Here is a 24590-nt window from a genome sequence, read left to right as displayed (position 1 = left end):
TAATCAAAATAATGTGTGAATATACCAATCATTGACTGTTCTGTTCTTATAGGATCTGCCTTTACCAGTTCAGATACATGGGCCGGAGATATATAGCAAGGTACTGCCAGGATTGACATTCCCTTATTGAGGAGGGTGGGGGCTTCTGAATGTTTAGAATGGTGGCATCATTCCATTTTATACTATTTTTGATGGAAACATTTCTAACAGTTGCTAAAACAAGGAAAAGTATTTAAATGGATAAGAATGACTGGGAGATTTTTCCCAAAACCTTTTCTATATACACTTTCAAATGTATCAGACTCTCTTTTTGTAGGCACGGAGCAGAGATTTCAAAACTTTCCTTGATTACATTCCATCTAATCTAAAATCCTGCCAGCATTTAGAAATTGGATGAAAATTGCGGTCACTTGACCAGATCCCATTCCCCGCAGCCTTTATCCACCTAACAGGCCACCCACCAACCTCTGCACTTAAACATAATTTGCATAAGCTCTGCATTTCCAACAACAAATGCAAAGGAAATCCTTTAGATGGATCTCAACTACATTCCCCAGGATTTCTGTTAGTGTTGTAAATGGTCCTGCTTCTCATCCTCACTCCTTCTGTGATTGCTCTCACTTTTCCTACTCTTCCTCCCTTCTCCACTCTACTCCTCCCATTCTGTCCCCTCAGATCTATCACACGCTCTTCCCTTACCATCTCCTAGTCTTCCCCTCCACTTCCCCTCCCATATCCTCCCATCTCCACCTATTTTCACCCTCCCCTGTCCATCACCAACCACTGTCCCTTCCTCTCTCCTCCTCTTCCCTTTCCCTTGGGAAACAAGCCAGTAATGATACATTAAATCTGTGCCTCCTCGCAGATGAGTGTTTTGGTTCCAAGGTAGTAATTTTGCCAGAGGGTGTTCAGAATCGGAGCAGGGACATCACATGAAAGGAGGCCATACAACTCACAATTTCCATGCTGGTTTGAAGTGAGCTCCCCTGCCTTTTCCTACCTCCCCGTACTGGCTCATGGCTCTTCTGCACACCACAGTACTGTTGAAGTGTGTAGCAGTTAGTGGCTAGTCTGTGAGTTGTAGACCTTCACGATGCTCCAGGTATAAGGTTTGTTTTCACGACCCTCTAAGCTTTTTCACAAGTATTTGAAATCTCTACCCCTTGGTGTTCCCACCCTCCCCCCCCCCCCCCCCAGCCTCCCACCCAGTGCTGGGTTCTCCATCTTAATATCTCAGTCTCAGACTTGCTCCCACTTTTCCTTTTCCAAGGAAAACAATACTAACCTGTCCCATGTTTCCTTATAGTTCTTCCTTGGAAATTTCCTTTGTACTTTGTCCAGGGTATTCTCTTTGCTTTGGACCATTCCATGTACAAATACAAGTTTATTCCTCCTTTCTGGTCAAACCCTGTTGCACTGGGAACTCCAGAAATCAATCATCCTCTGATTCATCCATGCCAAAGTAATTTGGCTATAAGCAATCAGAAAGTTGCTCTACCAGAAAGTGCTTCATTTTATGTGGCCAAGTTTTGAATAGGAGACCAAAGACACTGGAGCTGCTGGAATCCAGAACAAGACCAAACTACTGGAGGAACTCACACGGTCAAGCACAGATCAGAAAAGGCAAAGTGCATTTCAGTCCTGATGCAGGGTCTCAATCCAAAACATTATTATCACTTTGCTCAAACGCTGCCTGACCAACTGAGTTTCTCCAGCATATTTTATTCACTTGAGTGAATTAAATTTTAAAATTATGGTTATTATGGGCATTGTAAGAATGTCTTGATAGAAGGATCTGTCAGTCATTGTCAAATAAGTGTAAAGTATGTTTCTGCTTCCAGAGTTCAAGAGGGCCTAAGCTTCAAGTACTGTCCAGCTGACAGGAAGTCTCAAACTATGCCAGCTCTCTGGAGTCGTTCAGGAACAGCACACGCCAGGCTCCAACAGATTGGTCACACGGACAGCTCATTTACCCTCAACCACCGTATGTTCAGGAACCTCTACTTTCCCCATCTTCCCCTGCATGTTCTTTAGACTGACATCGGGTCAATAAGATTGCATGCTATTTTGCTAGGTATCCTACTGGCTATCCGGCAAATGCCCCTCTGGAGTAGGTGCTGATCTGGGCTTCAGCTTCTGGACAGCATGTGGAGCTGCTGCCTCATACATCCAGAGACCTGGGTTCAATCGTGTTGATTTTCCCAAAGGTTTGCTAATTGACCTGCTGATTAGCTCCTATAAATTTGCCCTGATGAATGTCAGTGGTAGAATGGTAGAATCTGGGGACAGTTGAAAATAATTAAACAAAAAACTGGATTGATGTAGGATAAATGAAAATGGGTTCAAAGTAAATTTTATTCTCAAAGTACATATATGTCAGCATATATAACCCTGAGATTTATTTTCCTGCAGACATACTCAGCAAATCTAGAATAGTAACTATAATAGGGTCAATGAAAGATCAAATAGAGTGCAGAAAACAACAAGCTGAGCAAATACAAGTATAAATAAATAGCAATAAATAACAAGAATATGAAATAACATAAAGAGTCCTTAAAGTGAGATAATTGATTATGGGAATATCTCAATGGATGGGCAAGTGAGCGTAATTATCCTATTTTGTTCAATAGCATAATGGTTGAGGAGTAGAAACTGTTTTTGAACCTGGTGGTGTGAGTCCTGAGGCTCTTGTACCATTCTACCCAATGGCAGCATCTGGAGTGCTGGGGTTCCTAATGATGAATGTTGCTTTCTTATGACAGCATTTCATGTAGATGTGCTCAGTGGCTGGGAGGGCTTGACCCGTGATGTACTGTGCCAAATTTACTAGCTTTTGTAGGATTTTTCATTCAAAGGATACTGTATTAGTATTTTCACACCAGGCCATGATACAACCAGTCAACACACTCTCCACAACACATCTGTAGAAGTTTGTCAGAGTTTTAGATGTCATGTGGACGACTCCTAAGGAAGGAGAGGCCCTGCTGTGCTTTCTTCGCATTTGCACTTATGTGCGGGGTCTGGGACATGTCCACTGAAATAGTAACTCTCAGGAATTTACAGTTGCTAACGCTCTCCACCTCTGATCCTGTGATGAGATGGTTGATGGTCAACATGAACTCAATGGGACAAAGCAATTCTTTAACATTCTGTATCTCTTCCTAGACTCTATGGTCATTCCCATACCAGCACAACAAATCCCATTTCAATGATGGTCAGTTTGTGTCTGACTATCTTTAAGGAACTTCATTATCCTCTTCTCATTACTACGATCTCAAGGGAAGTACAGAAGCCTGAAGACACACTCTCAACGTTTCAGGAACAGTTTCTTCCTCTCTGCCATCTGATTTTTGAACAGACCATGAACACAATCTCACTTTTGCTCTTTTTTCACTGCTTTTTTTAATTAAATTTCTTACTGTAACTTATAGTAATTTTGTCTTGCACTGTACTGCTGCCGCAAACAACAACTTTCACGACATATGTCAGTGATATTAATTCTGATTGTGAAGCACCTGTTCCTACTCTAAAGCATTTTATTCTCCCATCAACTGCCTCCAGACCCTTGACTCTCCCACTCACTTACCAACTAAAGTGTCCTGATGGCAAACCATCTCAAATGCATAACTTTGCCAGTTTGATTCACCCAAATTAGTTGAGGATTAGGCACCAAGATGTGGTTATTGAAGGATTGATAACATGGATGAGACCTTAAATGAATATCTGCATCTGTCTTCATGAGGGAGAGCACCTGTTGAAACTCTGGACTTGGTCCAATTTTAAAGAGCTTCAGTGTGACCAGCATGTTGTGTTTTGATCATCTTACCTAAAGAAAGATGTACATATTGTAGAGGAGTGCCCAGGATTGTTTTTTGTTGTGGTGAATGAGGAGACGTTAAGATTCAGATTCAGTTTATTGTCATTTAGAAACCACAAATGCAATGCAGTTAAAAAATGAGACAACGTTTCTCCGGAATGATATCACAAAAGCATATGACAAAACAGACTACACCAGAAAATCCACGTAACGTTTGGCAATCCCCAATCCAGAGTCTGGAGAGGCTGCTGCGTATTAATATCGCGCTACCATCTTAGCGCGTTCCCCAGAAAGGAGCTCCAAAACCACCAGACAAAACAAGACCAAAAGCTAAAGCTACAAGACCTGCACAAAACCACATAGTTACAACATATAGTTACAACAGTGCAAACAATAGCATAATTGATAAAAAAAAAACAGACCATGGGCATGGTAAACATAGTCCAAAGATGTTAAAAGACTATAAGTTTGAAAGAAACTTAAGTAGGCTGACCTCTGTTTTCCAGAGCTTAAAGAAATGAGATGTGACTTCAAAAAAACATAAAGAAATTAACTGAGGGTTAATTTCATTCATCATTCATCATTATCACCAGTTCCTCGGCTAAGGAAAACTGGTCTCAAAATGAGGAGACCATTTAGGTTGGAGATGAAGAGGAGTTTATTCACAGAGTGGTGAATCATTGAGATTTTCAGCTCCAAAAGGTTGTGAAGGCTTTGTCATTGCATTCTTAACAGATGCCAGCAGATTTGGTGTAGAGCAAGAAAAAGGAGCTGAGGTAGAAGATTAAGCATGATATAGTTGAATGGTGGGGAAAACCTTTTCTAGCTCGTGGAGTCATGTGACATAAAATCAGGTCCTTCAGTCCACTTACTGTAGAGTACTCCGGTTTGAACAGCCTGTATTCTAACGTGACATGGCCTCCTCCCTGTTGTGAATTTACTTTGAGAAACTGGAGACATGCTTCAATTTGAAATGGCTGTTTTGCTCCTGATCCTTACACAGGCTCTGGAATCAGTGAAGCAGACATTAGCCACCAGTCGTTGTTGGAAGGGAACCTAGCCACTGAAGTGTGTCTCACGGTGTTGGACTTCGTTTCTTCCTTCATTCAGAACTTCAAGGTCAGCAATACTTGTTTTGTTATATATGTTTTGCTCAAAAAATACACACACAGTTCTGGTGTGCATGGTAAACTATGTATACCTGTGGCTCCTCCCACAGACCCCTGTATAAAGGCAATTGGGGCACTGCTCCTCCCTCAGTTATTCAACATGGTCGTGCTCCCTTTTTCGCTGTTAATAAAAGCCTATCGTTCACTTCCAGTCTTCTAGAGTTATTCTAGTTATTCTTCTAGATGGTGCATCAGTGTGCATCCAATATGTTGATTAGGGCCGAAGATAAGGACGAGTGAACTATCCAGGAGGAGAAGGGGTGAGAGCAGTGATGTAGTCAGTGGTTCTGTTTTCTGTGCTATTAGGGAAGCAACAGTTAATGAAGAAGGTTAAAGGCCACAGACCCAAAATATTGACTTTTTTCTCTTTTCACAGATGTGGCCTGACTGGCTCAGTTTTAACAGAATTCTCTGTTTTTCTTTAATATTTACAATAACTGCAGTTTTCTTTTAATTTCATGTAGTGTTTATGCATTGTATTGTGTGGAAAGGTGGGCTAGTGACCCAAGTGATTGTACATTCAAATTCACCAGCAAAAGTTGGAGGGTTGAGTAATACTTGCACGCTGAATTTGAAATCTGCTCCTCTCTCAGAATCAACTCATCCAAGATGATGGGCACAACCCGCTGATGAAGAAAGTGTTTGACATCCTCCTCTTGCTGACCAGTGGGCAGTCTGAAGCAGCCATGAAGCATGTGTTTGCTTCTTTAAGGGCGTTCATTAGCAAGGTAATCAGTTTATCCTTGTTCCATTTGGTGCAGTGATAACCAAGCACACACACAACTTTGGAAAATATTGGTTTGGTTGCACTTGGAGTGTTGCAGGAGCTCTGGTCACCAGACTATAGAAGGAATGTGCTTGGGCTGAGAGAGTGCAGGGAAGATTCACCAGAACAGTGCCTGTATAGAGGACCTTAGTTATGGAGAGAGCTACAACTGTGGGGAAGACGCTCCCTATCAATAACTGGAACGGAGCTAGTCATCAGGTGTCTCAGGGCTGCTGTACCTGGTGCAGGTGTGGCCCATCCTCTGCTCCTCCAGCTTGGAAATCACCTGATCTATCTTCAGATTCATTTGAGGATCCAAGATGGAGTGGGTCAGATGGATCGCAATGCTCCACTCCCTGGTAATTGGGGACAAAAATGTACCCGGTGTCGCCCTCACCCTGATGACCACTTTTGTGTGTGGTGGCATCAGGCTGTGCATGGAGCGCAAGTACGTGGGCACCAAATACCACAATGTGCAGAAGTTCTATCTGTACTCAGTGGTGCGAAAGATGGGTCTGGCCCTGTTGCTGTGCAACTTCCCAGTCAGCTGCATGTTGCCACGCTACCTGTCCTTTGTGGGAAAGTTCTTCCAGATCAACACCTTTAACCAAATCCATTAGGCAGTGGTCAACATGAAACATCCTTCAGGCTAAGGACTCGATGGACACAGTGGGCTGGTCTGGGCAGCTTGCCCAGACCATCTGGCAAAGTGTCTCATCTCCAGGCCTCACCAGCAAGCACCAAGACCTTGCCTGACTGACAGAGAGAGGGGCACTCCCAGTGAGATCCTTCCGGTGTGTCTGGAGCATCACTCCACAGTGCTGCTCACGGGATGACCATAGTGGGGAAAAGACAGTAGCTCACCTCTTTGCAGACTGTGGATTTGCAGAGACCGTGTGGAGAAAGATGAAAGGGCCTGTGTCAGGGTTCAGCCTGAGGAGCTGTATGGTAAAGAATACTCTGATATATGGGCTGTTCCCAGGGACTTGTGTGGGGAGAAACATCAAGTGCTCTGGCAGATCATCAGCTCAGAGAAAGATGCTCCTTGGTCTGCCAGAAAATCGATGTCCGTGGAGGAGTGCTGCCTGCCAACTGGCACGTTCCAGGCTGCAGTGGTACTCCTTAGGGATGCACTGAAGCTTGGCGCAGCCAATCCAAGAGCTCGGTGGGAAAGGAATACAGGGTAGGGTTTATCTCCTACTGGAGAGGGAGGGGCCAGGTTGGGGAAGGATGCATTTCAATTGTTATTGTAGCAGGTTGCCACCCCAGACTGCCATACGAGTGGCAGCAATATTATCAGAACAGTACAGAATGTAAAAAAATGAAAAGGCAATAATGAGCAGTTCATTCTTGTAAACAATATTTTATTATGAATAAAGTTTATTTGTTTAAAAAAAAATAGAATAGGCTTGTTTTCCCTGTGTGAAGGAGGCTGAAAGGTGACCTGACAGTAGGATATAAGGTCACAGGCTGGCAGACTTAGAAGACAGCATGCTGGGAGTATCCAAAGTGAGAGGAAGAAGATATCAGAGGAAAAATTTCGATACAATCAAAAAGTTCAAAAAAGTTAAAGCATGTTTATGTCACCATATACTACCGTGAGATTCTTTCTCACTACCGTCAGATTCAGTCTCATTATCATGAGATTTGTTTTCTTGCAGGAATTTACAGGAAAATAAAGAAACACAAGGGAATTTGTGAAAAAGTATGCATACCAATTAGCCAAAGAAGACAAGTAGTGCAAATAAATATATATATATATATAAGTAATACTGAGAACATGAGCAGTAGAGTCCTTGAAGGTGAGTCTGTAGATTGTGGAATCAGTTCAGAGTTGAGTTGAGCCAAGTTATCATCACTGGTTCATGAGCCTGTTAGTAATAACTGTTGCAAAATCTGGTGCTGTGGGACCCAAGGCTCCTGTACCTCCAATCTGGTGTTAATGGCAAGAAGAGAGTGTGGCCTGTATGGTGGGGGCCCTTGATGATGGATGCTGCTTTCTTGTGGCAGCTTTCTGGAAGTAATTTGGAAGGCAAGGGATATATACTTTGTAAAAAGGAAGAAGTATTCTAAAGGAAGGATGAGGCAATCATGGTTAACAAGAGAAGTCAATGCCAAAGGGTGGGCATGTAATAGAGTGAAAATTAGTGGGAAGTTGGAGGATTGGGAAGCTTCTAAAAACCAATAGCAGGCAACTAAAAAAGCCATTAAGAAGGAAAAGATGGAATACCAAAGTAAGCTAGCCGATATTAAAGAGGATACCAAAAAATTCTTCAGATACATGAAGTGTAAAAGAGAGGTGAAAGTGGATAACAGACTGCTGGAAAACGATGCTGGAAAGGTAGTAATGGGGTATAAAGAAATAGCAGGTGAACTGAATAAGTATTTTGCATTTCTTCACTGTGGAAGACACTAGCAGTATTCTGGAAGTTTGAGAGTGTCAGGGGTCAGAAGTGTATGAAAAACTGCTTAACAAGTTTAGAGTCCGTGGAATTACAGGAAAGATCCGAGCATGGATAAAGCAGTGACCGGTTGGCAGGAAGCAAAGAGTGCTGACGCTGGGGAGGGTTCAAAGGAGGTTCAGGAAAATGATTCCAGCATTGAATGACTTGTCATATGAAGAGGGCTTGCTGGCTCTGTGCCTGTATTCACTAGAATTCCGAAGAATGAGAGATAACCTAATTGAAATCCATCAAATGTTGAAAGACCTCAATAGAGTGGATGTGGAGAGCATGCTTCTTATAGTGGGAGAGTCCAGCAGCAGAGGGCACAGCTTCAGTTTTAGACAGTTGTCCTTTAAGAATGGAGATGAGGAGGAATTTACTTAGCCAGAGAGTGACGAATCTGTGGAATTGGTTGCCACAGGCAGCTGTGGAGACCAATTCTTCAGATAAATTTGAGGCAGAGGTTGATATATTCTTGATTGGTTAGGATATGAAGGGAGACAGGGAGAAGGAAGGAGATTGGAGCTAAGAAGGAAAATAGAAATTCAGCTACAGATTGGCAAGTATGACGTAGCCATCTCTGAAATTTGGCTAAAGGATAGCTGCCACTGGGAGCTGAATGTCCAAGGATATACGGTGTATCAGAAGGATAGGTTAGTAGGCAGAGGGGGTGGTGTGGCCCTGTGTATAAGAAATAGTAATAAACCATTAGAAAGGGATGGCATAGGATTGGAAATTGTAGAGTCTCTATGGATTGAGTTAAGAAATGGCAAGGGTAAAAGGACCCTAATAGCAGTTGTATACAGGCCTCCAAACAGCAGCCGGGATGTGGATTACAAATTACAGCAGGAGATAGAAATAGCATGTCAGAAGAGCAATGTCATGATAATTGTTAGGGACTTTAACATGAAAGTGGATTGGGAAAACCAGGTCAGTATTGGACCTCGAGAGAGAATTTGTAGAATGTCTAAGAGATGGCTTTTTAGAACAGCTTGTTATTGAGCCCACTAGGAGATCAGCTGTGCTGGATTGGGTGCTGTGCAATTATCCAGAGGTGATAAGAGAGCTTAAGGTTAAGGAACCCTTAGGGAACAGTGATCACAATATGATCGAGTTCACATTGAAATTTGTGAGGGAAAACATAAAATCCAATGTGTCGGTGTTTCAGTGGAATAAAGGAAATTACAATGGCATGAGAGGGAAACTGACCAAAGTTGACTGGAAAGGGACACTAGCAGGAAGAGAGCAGAGCAGAAATGGCTGGAGTTTCTGCAAAAAATGAGAGAAGTGCAAGATAGATGTATTCCAAATAAGAAGAAATTTTCAAATGGAAGAAGGACACTACCATGGCTGACAAGTGAGGTCAGAGCCAAAGTAAAAACAAAAGAGAGGGCATACAATGAATCCAAAGCTAATGGCAAGATAGAGGATTGGGAAGCTTTTAAAAACTTATGGAAGGAAACACAAAAGGTCATTAGGAAGGAAAAGATGGATTATGAGAGGAAGCTGGCGACTATTGTCAAAGAAGATACTAGAAGTTTTTTTTAAATACATAAAGGGTAAAAGAGAGTTGAGGGTAGATATAGGACCAATAGAAAATGACACTGGAGATATTGTAATGAGAGATGCAGAGATGGCAGAGGAACTGAATGTGTATTTTGCATCAGTCTTCACACTGAAAGACATCTGCAGTATACCAGACATTAAGAGTGTCAGGGAAGTGAAGTATGTGCAGTGAAAATTATGACTGAGAAGGTGCTCAGGAAGCTTAATGGTCTGAGGGTGGATAAATCTCCTGGACCTGATGGAATGCAGCATCAGGTTCTGAACGAAGTAGCTAGAGAAACTGCAGAGGCATTAATAATGATGTTTCAAGAATCGATAGATTCTGGCATTGTACCGGATGACTGGAAAATTGCAAATGTCACAGCACTATTTAAGAAGGTTGGGAGGCAGCAGAAAGGAAACTATAGACGTGTTAGCCTGACATCAGTGGTTGGAAAGTTGTGGGAATCGATAGTTAGTGATGAGATTACAGAGTACCTTGAGGCACATGACAAGATATGCCAAAGCCAGCATGGTTTCCTGAAACGAAAGTCCTGCCTGAAATTACAAGTAGAGTAGGCAAAGGAGATGCAGTGGATGTGGTGTACTTGGATTTTTAGAAGGCCTTTGACAAGGTGCCACACATGAGTCTGCTTAGCAAGATAAGAGCCCATGGAATTACAGGGAAGTTACTAGCGTGGGTGGAGCATTGGTTGATCAACAGAAAGCAGAGAGTGGGAATAAAGGGATCCTATTCTGGCTGGCTGCTGGTTACCAGTGGAGTTCCACAGGAATCGGTGTTGGGACCATTGCTTTTTATGATGTATGTCAATGATTTGAAATATGAAATTAATGGATTCGTGGCTAAATTTGCTGATGATACAAAGATAGGTGGAGGAATGGGTAATGTTGAGGAAATAGAGAGCCTGCTGAGAGACTTAGGTAGTTTAGGGGAACGGGCAAAGAAGTAGCAAATGAAATACAATGTTGGAAAGTGTATGGTCATGCACTTTGGTGGAAGAAATAAATGGGCAGGCTATTATTTAGATGGAGAGAATTCAAAACACAGAGATGCAAAGGGACTTGGGAGTCCTTGTGCAGGATATCCTAAAGATTTACCTCCAGGTTGAGTCGGTGGTGAAGAAGGTGAATGCAATGTTGGCATTCATTTCTAGAGGTATAGAATATAAAAGCAGGGATGTGATGTTGAGGCTCTATAAGGCACTCGTGAGACCACACTTGGAGTATTGTGTGCAGTTTTCGGCTCCTTATTTTAGAAAGGATATACTGACATTGAAGAGGGTTCAGAGAAGATTCACGAAAATGATTCCAGGAATGAAAGGGTTACTGTATGAGTAACATCTGGCAGCTCTTGGGCTGTATTCCCTGGAGTTCAGGAGAATTACAGGAGGGTCTCATAGAAACACTCTGAATGTTAAAAGGCCTGAACAGATTAGATATGACAAAGTTATTTCCCATGATAGGGGAGTCCAGGACAAGAGGGGATGACTTCATGATTGAAGGATGTCCATTTAGAACAGAGATGCGGAGAAATTACTTTAGTCAAAGGGTGGTAAATCTGTGGAATTTGTTGCCACGAGCTGCTATGGAGGCCAAGTTATTGGGTGCATTTAAGGCAGAGATAGATAGGTTCTTGATTAGCCAGGGCATCAAAGGGTATGGAGAGAAGGCAGGGGAGTAGGGATGACTGGAAGAATTGGATCAGCCATGACTGAATGGTGGAACTATCTCAATGGGCTGAATGGCCTACTTCGGCTCCTATATCTTATCTTCTTTAATCCTTTTCGCTCCTTATGGAGCATAGGGCCTCAACAAAAGTCCTCCACTTCCTGCGATCTCTAACAGATGTTTTTGCAGTCTCCCAAGTTTGGTCGGTGGCTTTCAGTTCATCCAAAAGCCTATGCCTCCAGGTTTGCTTTGGGCGACCTCTTCTTCTCTTCCCTTGTGGATTCCATTCGAGTGATTGTCGAGTGACATTCGACTGGCTCTTCCTCAAGGTGTGACCGACCCATCTCCACTTCCTCCTCCTTATCTGGAATACAATGGGCTCTTGGTTTGCTCTCTTCCATAGGTCTAGGTTTGACACTCTGTCGTACCACTTGAGGTGGAGGATCTGCCGGAGGCATTTGTTGAGAAAGGTCTGGATCTTGTTTCAGCTGGTGTTAGTGATTCTCCATGTTTCGGATCCATATAGCAGGATGGCTTTCACATTGGAGCTGAATATACAGAGCGTAGTTTTGCCAGAGAGGGCAGTGGATCTCCAAACAGGTCGCAGCGTTGTGAAGGCATGTTGGGCTTTTCCGATCCTTGCTCTGATGTCCTCATCTGTACCTCCTGATTCACTGATTTTGCTTCCGAGGTAGGTGAATTTGTCTACATCTTCAACTATTTGTCCTTCAATCTATAATGGCTCCTCTTTTTTGTTATTAATGTGTAGAACTTTGGTCTTCTCCTGACTGATCTTAAGGCCTACTCGCTGTGAGGTCTCTCCCAAGGAATCTACTTCCTTCTGCATATCTTGAAGCCGGTGTGAGAGAAGAGCGAGATCATCTGCAAATGCCAGGTCTTCCAATTTCCCTGTTAACGTCCACTGGATGCCTCTCTCTGAGCCAGCATAGGCTGTTCTTGTAGCCCAGTCGAGTACCACAAGAAAAAGTAGAGGCGACAGCAGGCATCCCTGTCTGACTCCAGTAGTGACCAGGAACTCTTCAGACAGTCTCCCATCATGGATGACCCTGCATGAGAAGCCATCATAAAGCTGCTTGATGATATTCACCATCTCTTCCGGTACACCATAGTGTCATAAGATGCTTCACATTGACTTTCTGTCCAGGCTGTCAAATGCCTTCTCAAAATCAATAAAACACATATATAGTGGAGTTTGCCATTCTGTTGTCTGCTCCACAATGACTCTAAGTGTAGCTATCTGGTCAATGCATGATCTCTCTTTCCTGAACCCTGCCTGCTCATCTCCAAGTCTCTGTTCAATGGCGTCTTTCATCCGCTCCAAGATGACCCTGGTGAGAACTTTGCTAGGAATGGACAACAAGGTGATCCCCCTCCACTTGCCACACAGTGAAAGATCTCCAGATTTTGGCAGCTTCACAAGGAGACCCTTCTTCCAATCTGATGGGATCTCTCCTGTTCTCCATATCAAATTCAGCAGTATATGCAAATGGTCCACCATAACCTCTCCACCCTCTTTCAATGCTTCTGCAGGAGTGTTGTCTTCTCCAGCAGCCTTGCCGTTCTTCAGGCTTTTCAGGGCTTTTTGAATTTCTTGCTTGGTGATTTCACCTATATTGATGTTGAGTGGGTCTCTAGGCTCCAGGTCAGGTGGGTTCTGTGGTGGTGGTCTATTCAATACTTCCTGGAAGTGTTTCTTCCATCTTGCCAGCTGCTCTTCAACCGAAGTGAGCAGATGACCTGTCTTGCCTCTAACAGGTCTGTTGAAATTGCTTTTTTTCCCTCTCAAAAGTTTAGTTGTCATGTAGAGTGCCTTGTGGTCCCTTTTATGGCCGCTGTTTCTGCTTGCTCTGCTATTTCATTGAAGTATGACCTCTTGTCCTTTCTGAGCTGTTTCTTCACCTCCTTGGCCATCACGCTGTACCTGTTGGCGGCGATTTGTTTCTGTTGCCGGGTTCTGGCCTTATTCAACTCCTGTTTGAGATTTTTCCTCTCCTCCACCTTCTGCCATGTCTCATCCCTGATCCAAGGTTTACTGTTGACTGGTGGTCTTTCCAGTACTTCTTCACAGGCTCCTACAGTGGCCTGCTTGAAGGTAATCCAGGCGTGTTCCGCTGTTCTCTCATCTTGTTCCTCTATTTGAAGAGCCCCAAAGCGGTTTTGCAAGGCGATGTGGAAATCTTTCTTGTTCTCTTCCATCTGCAGTTTTCTAACATCAAACTTTATTCGCGTGTTCTGTTGCTTCTTCTTGGCTGACAGCTTGATCTTCAGCTTTGCAACAACCAAATGGTGGTCAGATCCAATATCTGCTTCTCTTTTGGCTCTCACATCTTGCAATGAACTTCTCCAGCGCTGGCGGACTATGACGTGATCAATCTGGTTCTCTGTTTGATGGTCAGGTGAGACCCAGGTTATCTTGTGGCAGCGTTGTGGGGAAAGAGGGTACCTCCAATGGTCAGTTTGTTGAAGGCACAGAAGTCGGTAAGGAGTTCTCCATTTTCATTTATATTCCCCAAACCATTCTGCCCCATCTCTCTCTCCCTGCCAGTGTTATCGCTGCCTACTTTGGCATTCAGATCTCCCATGATGATCAACTTATCTTGCTTAGGTACCTTTCCAACTACTGCTTGAAGCTGGGTGTAGAAGAGATCTTTTCCTTCTTCCTCTGCGTTGTTAGTTGGGGCGTAGCACAGGATAATGGATACCTTCTGGAATCTGGACTCGAAACTGGCTGTGATGATATGGTCGGACACTGGTTCCCATTCTATCAAACTTCTGGCTGCTTCTTTGGACAACATCAGGGCCACACCAGCCTCATGCGAGTCTTCCTCTTTTTCTTTGCCGGAATAGAGCAGAGTTTCTCCCGTCTGCAGTTTGGTCTCACCAAAAGTATTCCACCTTGCTTCACACATGCCCAGGAGTGTGAGGTGGTATCGGTCCATTTCCTTCACTGCCTGTGCGCACCTACCTGTCTCCCAAAGTGATCTCACATTCCATGTTCCGATTAGGATATATTTCTTCTGTGAGAGCAGCTTTGGAGCCTCCATTATGGTTTTCCTCGGGTGAAGGAGGGTTGTCAGCCCTGCAACTTCCTGACGGGTTTGGTTGCAGCGCGTCTTCAGCCTCCTGAATGGGGCCCTGCTTTTCCCGAGATCTGGGTTAGTGGTTGACAATCTGTTGACAGTTTCTGTAACAATTGCTTGTTTTACGTGAACAGGCTGTTAGCCCATTGCACAACCCCCAACCTGGAGGACCAGGGGTTTTCTGTCAGGGTCACCTTCCCCTAGGCGATGGCATTTCCATGCTAATGAGCTCCACCTGCCCGGGTTTGAAATCAGAGTTTACCTTCTCCTAGATAGGCTGCCATCCAAGGCTAACGAGTCCTATCTACCCGAGTTTGGAATCGGAGTTCCTTCTCCTAGGCTATGTTGGTTCGCGGCACCTTCTTCCATATTATCCGGTGCACCCCCCACACGAGGGATCCCCCATCCACCACCCAGGGGACGCGCCTCAATGCCGTTTAGCCCCAGCACGAGGTCCTATATCTTATGGTCTTATGGATTAGCTATGCTAAAATAGCAGAGCAACTCAATGGGTTAAATGGCCTATTTCTGATCCTATATCTTATGGTCTCTCGTTGTATATGTACTCGATGTTGGAGAGGATTGATTCTGGAATATGCCACCAGAGGATGTGATAAAATTAAATACAATCACTAGGGATAAGGCATGGAAGGATATTGGCAGTTAGGATTAGCATAGATGAGCAGACAAGTCAGCTTGGACAGGATGGGCAGAAGGGCCTGTTTCTGTATTCTGTGACTTTCTGTGCTAATAGTTTTCATGGCATGGTGATATGGTGATCCAGTTGTTCCGATGGAAGTTGATTTCTTTGACACGCTTACATGTGACTCAGCAGACGAGAAGTGAGTGATTTGATTTAAGCGTTGAAATGCTGGAGGGATTTTGCACTCTGAGATCATTTCCTTTGGCAAAGAATCCAAACCATGAGATCTGAAACTAAGAAGTGACCAGGATGATTCAGGCTGAAACTAGTTACAAAGCATGAGGGCAACCACGACTGCCTTTTGGTGATCAGGTCAGAGCTCCTAGCTATTGACTTTAAGTACCAGAGGTCGCTGATGATGTCTGGTTTTGTGTTCAATGGGAATGTTTCACATAAAGTTTGAAGCTATGTATGGAGTCAGCTTATGTCGTTCCTTGTGTTCTCTCTGCCCTGCAATATCTCCACAATGACACTGGATTACTTCAGGATATAGTGGGCTCATCGGCTTCTGCCTGCATTTATACTCCACTCCAGTCCCCTGTTCTTCCTCATCGAACCCTCTCAGTGTAACCCTCTGTACCCTCCAGCTTCCTGTTATATGCATTGAAACAGTTTAGCGCAATCAGTGGAAGTGAGTTCCACATTTGCTTTGACTAAAAACCCTTCTTCTGAATTCCCCAAGGGATTTCTTGGTGATTTCCTCATGAATTTGGATTCTATTTAAACTCTTCCCCACAAGTGGAATTACTCTATCTGTATCCACTCTCACAGTATCTTTGTAAGGGAGACCCTTGGCCTTCCTTTCATGCAATAATCTGGGAGCTCAGCACCTATTCTGGTTCTTCAGCAAAATAAAGGAAGCTTGATCGTGACCTCTAGTGTGTGGGGTTTGAATGTTCTGCTGCAGACCACAAGCTTTCCCCTAGGTGTGCCCGTTTCCTCACATGTCCCAAAGTGCAGTCAGGAGGTGAATTGGCCACTGTAAGTTGTCCCATGTGTCGATGAGTGCTAGAATCTGGGAGTAGTAGTGAGAGGAATGAAAGGGGATTTATTATGGAACTGGTGTCAATGGTCAGCATAGATTCAATCAGCTGAAGGTTCAGCTCCTACACTATACTTTTCTCTGTTCTATGTATTCCAGTTCCCATCAATGTTTTTTAAAGGACGGGACAACATCTGCGCCACATTTTGCTATGAAATCTTAAAGGGCTGCACCTCAAAGCTGAACTCGACTCGTAGTGAAGCCTCTGCTCTCCTCTACCTATTGATGAGGAACAACTTTGATTACACCAAGAGGAAGACCTTCCTGAGAACTCACCTGCAGGTCAGTCCCACGATGATGAACTTTAACCTGGCTGCCCCACCTCCAGTGTCCAGTCTTGGACAGAGTGCCTGCAGTTAATGTGGAGTACTGCCGCGTGCGTCCATCATATTGCTTGTGATTTGTCCCAACAGTATTCATCATTCACATCTATTGCAGAGATCCAAATCATCCCCACCTGCCTGCTGTCAGAAGAAGTGTACCTGCCCTCACACAACGATCCACAAAACAGGAAAACCTTTGCATGTTCCATAGGGAAGTGGGAAACTGTTGCTGGTGTACATTATATAACCAGTAGAGAACTCAGGATTGAGAATATGAGGACAATAGTAAAGAGAGTCAAGAGGAGAATTGTAAAATGGAGACCCAAGAGACTGTGGAATCCAATTACTTTCTCTGCACTCAGCCACCTCTCATTGCTGTTGATCTTTTAACCTACTTCAAAATTGATCTCACCTTTCCTCTCACATAGTCTTCCACTTTTCTTTCATCCAGATATTCATCTAAGAAACTCTCGAATGTTCATGTTGTATCTGGCCCCACAATCACTGATGGTATCTTTCATATATTTACCATTCTCTGTGCAAAAATCCTACCTCTAACATCCCCCATACCTTCCTCCAATCACTTTAGAAGTTCGAAGTAAATTTATTATCAAAGTGCGTATATGTCACCATATACAGCCCTGAGATTTGTTTTCTGTGTACATTTACTGTAAATCCAAGAAAAACAATAAAATCAGTGAAAGGCAGCAACCAACAGGGCTGACAATCAACCAATGTGCAAAAGAAAAATAACTGCAAATACAAGAGAAAAAAAGTAATAAAAATATTAAGAACATGAGATGAAGTGTCCCTGAAAGTAACTCCATGGGTTTAAGAGCTTTAAAATGTCCTCTTACATTAGCTGTTACCATCCTGGGGGAAAAAGTGCTAGCTAACCACATTATTTATGTCTCTTATGTACTTCTATCAAGTCACCTCTTCTTTTATTCCAAAGAGGAAAAACCTTAGCTTGCTCAACCTTTTCTCTTAAGAAATGTTCTCTAATCCAAGCATCATACTGGTAAATTTCCTTTGTGCTCTTTCTAAAGCTTCCACATCCTTCCTATAATGAGGTGACTAGGAATGAACACAATTCTTCAATTGTGGTCTAAGCAGAGTTTTATAAAGCTGAAACATTACCTCACAGCTCATGAACTCAATCCCCCGACTAGTGAAGGCTAACACACCAACACCTTCTTGACCAACCTATCAATTTGCTTGGCAGTTTTGAGGGACCTGTGAACTTGGAGCCAAAGATTCTTTCGTTACTCCACACTGTTAAAATCCTCCCATTCACCTTGTATTCTGCATTCAGGTTCAATCATTTAAAGTGTATCCCTTCATACTTATTTGGATAGAACTCCATCTGCCACTTCTCAGCCCAGCTCTGCATCTTGTCACTGTCCTGTTGTAACCCATAACAACCTTGTACACTATCCAAGTACCATCAAACTTTGTGGCATGTACAAGCTTACTAACTCACCCTTCCACTTTCCCATCCAAGTCACCCATAAAAATGAAAAAGAACAAAGCACTGCTAGCTCAAAGTCAACGTTGAGTTTATTGTTATACGCATAAGTACATGTATGCATAGGCGCAATAAGAAAATTACTTGTGACAGCATCAAGGCACATAGTATCAGAAAAGCAACTTTCACAAGATAAACATAAATTAAGTACTAGTTTCACAAGAAAAGCACACAGAGCCAAAAAAAAAAATAAAAGTCCATTGAAGTACAAAGTGGCAATAGTGTTGCTTTACTGAAGTAATAATTAGGGTTGCACACATTGGTTCAAGAATCAAATGGTTAAGGGAAATGGCTGTACTTGAACCTGGTTATGTGGGACTTAAGGGTTCTGTACTTCTTGCCTGATGGTAACAGAAAATGGCATTGCCCGCGTGATGGGGTTCTTTGATACATTTTGCTTTTTTGAGACAGTATTGGGTGAAATCGTAAGATGATCCATGTCATCGTTTTAGCTTCTTAAGTTATCTACTCTTTCCCCCTCTTTCAGGACCATAGCACAGTCTCCTGGACTGCTCCCCACCAGCATCCACACTTTCTGACCCTTTGGAGTCATATACCACTATCAAGCATTTTTCCTTCAATGTTCCAAAGGAACTGTTGGCTGTTTTTGACATCCACTACCCTCCCTGTGGTATATTTTAATACAATCTTAGGAAAGGCTAAACTTGCCCCTTTATTACCTCCATTATCAATGGTTTCAAGGGGCCCAGTTGCTCCAGGTGGAAGAAGCAGCAATTGATGCAAAGTTCGTTCAGTGTTCCTGTCCAACACAGTGAAGATAAACCCAACCTGGGTGACTACTTTGCCATGTGTCTCAGTTGAGTCCACGTGACTCACCGTTGCTTCATTCTCCATCCCACTCTCACTATGACTTTAAAGGACAGCAAGCTCTAGACAACAGCACAGCCACTGCATTCAAACCTTTTGGATGTGACACAGATCTGGTCTACCAAATGACAGATCTACTTCCTCTTTTTCTCCTCCCTTACCCCCACCACAACCCTTTCTTTACACCGTAATAGTGCTTTGTTTCATTTACGATGAAACCAAAATCTGTTTGTCTTGCCACAATTGCTGCCTGACTTGAGTAATACCAATATTTTCTATTTTTAACTGAAACCTCCTTTGCTGTAAGTCTTTCTTTTCATGCCACTGTTTCAGCCTTAACTGCATTCTTCAAGACTGGATTCCAAACTTCTATTAAATGATCCACTCATTGATAAGTTTACAGATTTGTACTCATTCCAAAATGTCTCAGCAGTGGGAAGGATTAACAAACATAGCCTTTGTTTCCATTTTAGATCATTATCGCAGTGAGCCGATTAATAGCCGATGTTGTTTTTACTGGAGGTTCCAGGTTCCAAGACTCGCTTTCTATTATCAACAACTTTGCCAACAGTGATAAGGCTCTGAAGGTATGGATGCATTTCCTAACGCAGATACAGACAGGTGTGCTCATGTGGCTATGTTTGTGGTGAGCTGAATGACCTGCCATATGACTCTATAACTGCAAGTCACATGATGTAGAGACGAGTATTTCCTAAGCACTGTTATCCCACTTAAAGTGGAAGTACAGCTCTTCGTTTAATAGACCCACCACACCAACAAATAGTAGAAGGGAATTAATCACCATCTGTCCCATTAGTTAGATATTGTTCATACTTCATTGATTGTCCATCTTGCCCGTGACTATTCTATGCTGGTCTCTTACTTTGGCACAGATGCTTATCTGCATTAGTATAATTTGGCCACCCTTATTTAACTGGATTTTCCAAAAACATCCATTAAGGCAGTAGATTAAAAGAATGTGAGATTAATTAAGGGTTGCTCGGTCTAGGGGCTAACATTTCCAAAGTTCAAAGTAAAATTTATCATCAGAGTACATGCATGTCGCCACGTTCATCCCTGGGATTCGTTTTCCTGCGGGCATATTTAGCAAGTCGATAGAACAGTAGCTGTAAACGGGATCAATGAACAATGTACAGTGCAAATGCAAATGTAAATAGCAATAAATAACAAGATAAAGAGCCCTTAAAGTGAGATAATCAGTTGTGGGAGCACCATGAATAGAATATATTTTAATACATTTCAGCATGTATACAGAATTGATTAAAAGAGAGTGGGACTAGGAGTAAATTGTTTTTTTTCAGGCTGTAGGTGAGCTGTCTCAAGAATCATTACCATTGCTATTCATTGTTTGTATTCGTTTTTGGTAGAAGGACAATGTAAGGGTTTATCGTGATGCAGAACAAGGTGGTGAGCTGTGCTGGGGAGGATTCAGAGTCAACAGGGGGACCTGGATTAAAGAAGTAGGTGAGAGGCCAGCGGATGAAGGCCAACCTCAGAGAATGAGATTACGCATTACAGTGGGAAGAGCATAAAAGCAAAATGTTCTTTCAACAGTGGGAAATTGGGAAATGTATGAATCAGGATCATGAGGTGTGAAATGTCAGCCTTCAGGTATACCACACAGCTGTGAACACAAGTGAGATGTTCCTTTTTTTTTTGCAATGAATTGGAATGAAAAGTAAGGAAGTTTTGGTGAGATTGTGCAGAGCTTTGGCAAGCTGTATTTGGATTGAATTTTAATGCAGATGTTAGTAAAAGGAGTAACTCTTTGGAATATGTACAGAATGATAATTTATAATTGTGGAATCTCTGTAACCAAAAGTACAATGTGAGCAGCTTCATTATATAAATACAGGGCTTCAATAAAATGCCCAAGCTAACCTGAGCAGTGGTAGTAAATGCCAAATTTCAATGTCTCTGTAGTTCATCTCCTTCAATCCATTCAATCTTCCGTTCTCCAGTCTTAGTTAGAAAGCACATTCTGCTGGTATTTATTGCTAGGGTAGAATGAATTGATTGAACCTTTGCTAATGAGTACCTCTCCAATCCATGGATACTGCCATGATCTGAGCAATGGCAATGGAAAATCATGTGATGGCGTCCTCTAAACCATCTCAAATCTGCCTCTCACTCTGTCCTTTCTCATTCCCCCAAAACACTAGTACATTACTGCCATGCCTCATTCCACCCATCATACACTGTAGATTGTCCAAAGTTTTGCTAACCATGTCTTGGACTCTTCTCATATTTCCCCTAACTCGGGTTTTCTCAATAAGCTTCTTCATTCTCAGAAGCTTCTATTAGCCATCCCCCAGTTTACCTCTGCAAACTGCTCCAGACTTGTAGCATTGCAAGCCCTGTATTTTTTTCAAGATGGAAATTTCCTCCCAATCTTTGTTATTTCTCAGCTCTTCCAATCCATTGATTAAAATGTGGCCTTTGGTTATTTTAATTAGATATATGTCCTGGCTTCTCAGATGGTTCAATGTCAAAATGTGTCCTTTTGAATTTATTGTGGAATGCCAGCTAAAGGTATTACATTATTGTAATGTGGGGTTTATCAAGTAGGATTATTAAGGTGAAATTGTGGTTATCTTGGTAATTAGTCCATACATTTTATAAAAGCATTTCAGAACCTAGTTTCTTCCTTTTTTCAGACAACTGCTTTTCCAAGTGAGGTCAAAGATCTAACCAAGAGAATTCGGACAGTCCTGATGGCCACTGCCCAGATGAAGGAGCATGAGAAAGACCCTGAGATGCTGGTGGACCTTCAGTATAGCTTAGCTAAGTCCTACGCCAGCACACCTGAGCTAAGGAAGACTTGGCTGGGCAGTATGGCTAAAATCCATGTGAAAAACGGAGACCTGTCGGAGGTGAGTAACCATCAAGTTCGAGTATATATATGTGTGCTCAAATTTTGGGATAAGCATTGGCAAATTTTAACTAAACCTTAACATAGTCAGGAAATAAGTTAGTTAGAGACAAGAGACTACAGATGCTAAAATAGAAACATAGAAACATAGAAAATAGGTGCAGGAGTAGGCCATTCGGCCCTTCGAGCCTGCACCGCCATTCAGTATGATCATGGCTGATCATCCAACTCAGAACCCTGTACCTGCTTTCTCTCCATACCCCTTGATCCCTTTAGCCGCAAGGGCCATATCTAACTTCCTCTTAAATATAGCCAATGAACTGGCCTCAACTGTTTCCTGTGGCAGAGAATTCCACAGATTCACCACTCTCTGTGTGAAGAAGTTTCTCCTGGAGCAACACACAAAAAAGCTGGAAGAGCTAAGTAGGTCAGGTAGCATGTGTGGAGGGAAAAGGACAGTCGATATTTTCTGTCAAGATATGACCAGAATAAGAATCTCAACCTGAAATATCAACTCTTCATTCCATCCATAGATGCTGTATCACCCATTGACTTCCAACATTTTCTGTGTAGTTAGTTAATTAGTTTATCATCATAAATGTCAGTGTGCATTGGAATTCCTTTTCACTCAGGGTAAATAATGTAAATAGTAATAATAATTATGATGGTGAGTATCAAAGAGCAGAATGGTGCAAAGGTTACAGGGCAAGGAGAATACTAGAGTGATAATGTAGAAGTAACTAAGGCAGACTAATAAGTACATGAATGTGACAGCACCACTAGGAAGATTGATTGGTTCAGGAGTCTGATGGCAGTGTTGCACAATTCATGAAAAGTAACTATATGACTACTGAATCATTGCAAAACTCAAACCATTTCCCTTGGAGAAAGAAACTTGCAACCTTTGCCCTGACTGGTCCAGCCCAACTCATCAAGTTACTTAATAAATATACCCAATTAGTTTAAACTAGGTGAATACCAGCCATGACTGTCAGTGGTGAACTTACGGCATGCTTTATAGCCAAAGAGGGTAAGCAACAGCAGAAGTAGGTAATTTGGTCCTTCTTTCAGAAACCACACTGATTTTGGCTGCTTTTGGCCTCAGCAACATTTTCCAACACTGTTCCCATATCTCTCGAATCTTTCACTGTCTGGTGGAAATATGTCTATCATTTGCCAACGGAGTTGGTGCCTGAGCCTCCACAGTTCTCTCTGGTCACGAATGTCAAAGATTCACCACCCTTTGAGTGATGGAAGTTCCCTTGATTTTCATCCTGAACACCATTGGGCGCATGGTCATTTAGTGGCTTGGCTTGAGAAATCACTTCATAGCATCAGCGATCATCGATTGGGGTTTAACTCCTGCCACTGTCTGTAAGGAAATTCTCCCAGTAACCACATAGGTTTCCTTCAGATGCTCCAGTTTCCACCCACGTTCCAAAGACGTGGTTTGGATTAGCATACTATGTTAGCACTGGAAGTGTGGTAACACTTGTGGGATGCCCAGCGCAATCGTTGTAGTTTTCATTTGACACAAACAACGAATTTCACTGTATGTTTTGAAGTACATGTGACAAATAAAGTTAATCTTTTGTTCTGTCTCAAACTTTGCCCCTGGTTCTAGAATCCTCAGCTGGGGCGAACATCCTCCCTACACCCATCAAAAAGTGTTGCCTTCTAAGTTCAAAGCTCTAGAGAACACAGTCTCAGTCTGTTCAGTTTCTTATCTTAAGGCAGTGGTCGCTGGATAGTGAATCTTTACTATCCTGTAGGTTTATTCTTTCTTGGGAAATAAACTGCACACAATACACCAGACAATCTCCTCAAGTCCTGTACAGTTGCAAGAAGAATTCTTCAATGTTATATTCAAATCCTCTCCAGTAAAGACTGCTAATCACTTCCAATAAGTACATTTTGGCCTTCAGTGACATGTATGCAAATACATCCAAGTGCCATTACACATCAAAGTTACTTAGTCTTCCATTTAATTATCACTCTTTTGCATTGATTACTAAAATGGATAACCACACATTTACCACATTATGTACCAGATGTTCTGAATTGTTCGTTACTCCGTGTGTTTAAAGATGCAGGAACACAACATTGAGGAGTGGTTTGAGGCATGAAATACAGAGCAGCATTTGGTATGTTCATTTATCAGAAGCCCAGAGATCAGTGCAGCACATTAAATAGATCCTTTGGCCACCATGTCAGTGCCACCATGAGGCCAGTTTAAACTAATCCCATGCTTACAAATGCCCATATCCTTGCCTGACCAAATGTTTAAGTGCCTCTTAAATGCTGCTGTTGTACCTGCTGAGGCTTTCTAAGGTATGGGTCAGACCACACTAGGAGTATTGCGAGTAGTTTTGGGCCCCTTATCTAAGAAAGGTTTTGCTGGCATTGGAGAGGGTTCAGAGGAGGTTCATGTGAATTATCTCAGGAAGGGTTAGCGTATGAGGTGCGTATCATGGCTCTCCACTTGTACTTGATGGAGTTTGGAAGAATGAGGTGAGATCTCATTGAAATTTATTGAATATTGAATGACCTAAAAAATGGTCTAGTGCTTTTCCAGAATATATGACAAATAAACTCTTCCAGCTGGGTGCAGGTATGGATTTGAGCTGACATTTTGATGACAAACTCTGCCATCTTCATCAGGGATGATGCCCGGGCATGTCTAGTCTTTTGGTATATATACCCATGTCGTCCGTCAGTCCTGATCGGTTAGTCCTCATCCAA

General features: G+C 42.7%; 1 protein-coding gene across 1 annotated transcript in view; it reads left to right on the top strand.

Moving 5' to 3' along the window:
• The window catches only part of LOC140734545 (dedicator of cytokinesis protein 11-like), a 290183-nt gene that overhangs the window by 180666 nt on the left and 84927 nt on the right, over window positions 1-24590 (top strand). The window contains exons 37-43 of the mRNA XM_073058668.1: window positions 53-100; window positions 1842-1984; window positions 4821-4936; window positions 5580-5714; window positions 16376-16558; window positions 19429-19542; window positions 21634-21849. Coding sequence (XP_072914769.1) covers window positions 53-100; window positions 1842-1984; window positions 4821-4936; window positions 5580-5714; window positions 16376-16558; window positions 19429-19542; window positions 21634-21849 — 955 coding nt within the window. The remainder of the gene's footprint in view (window positions 1-52; window positions 101-1841; window positions 1985-4820; window positions 4937-5579; window positions 5715-16375; window positions 16559-19428; window positions 19543-21633; window positions 21850-24590) is intronic.

The sequence above is a fragment of the Hemitrygon akajei genome, chromosome 10 (assembly GCF_048418815.1).
Source record: "Hemitrygon akajei chromosome 10, sHemAka1.3, whole genome shotgun sequence".
Lineage (NCBI taxonomy): Eukaryota > Metazoa > Chordata > Chondrichthyes > Myliobatiformes > Dasyatidae > Hemitrygon > Hemitrygon akajei.
This window is presented reverse-complemented; position numbering and strand designations above follow the sequence as displayed.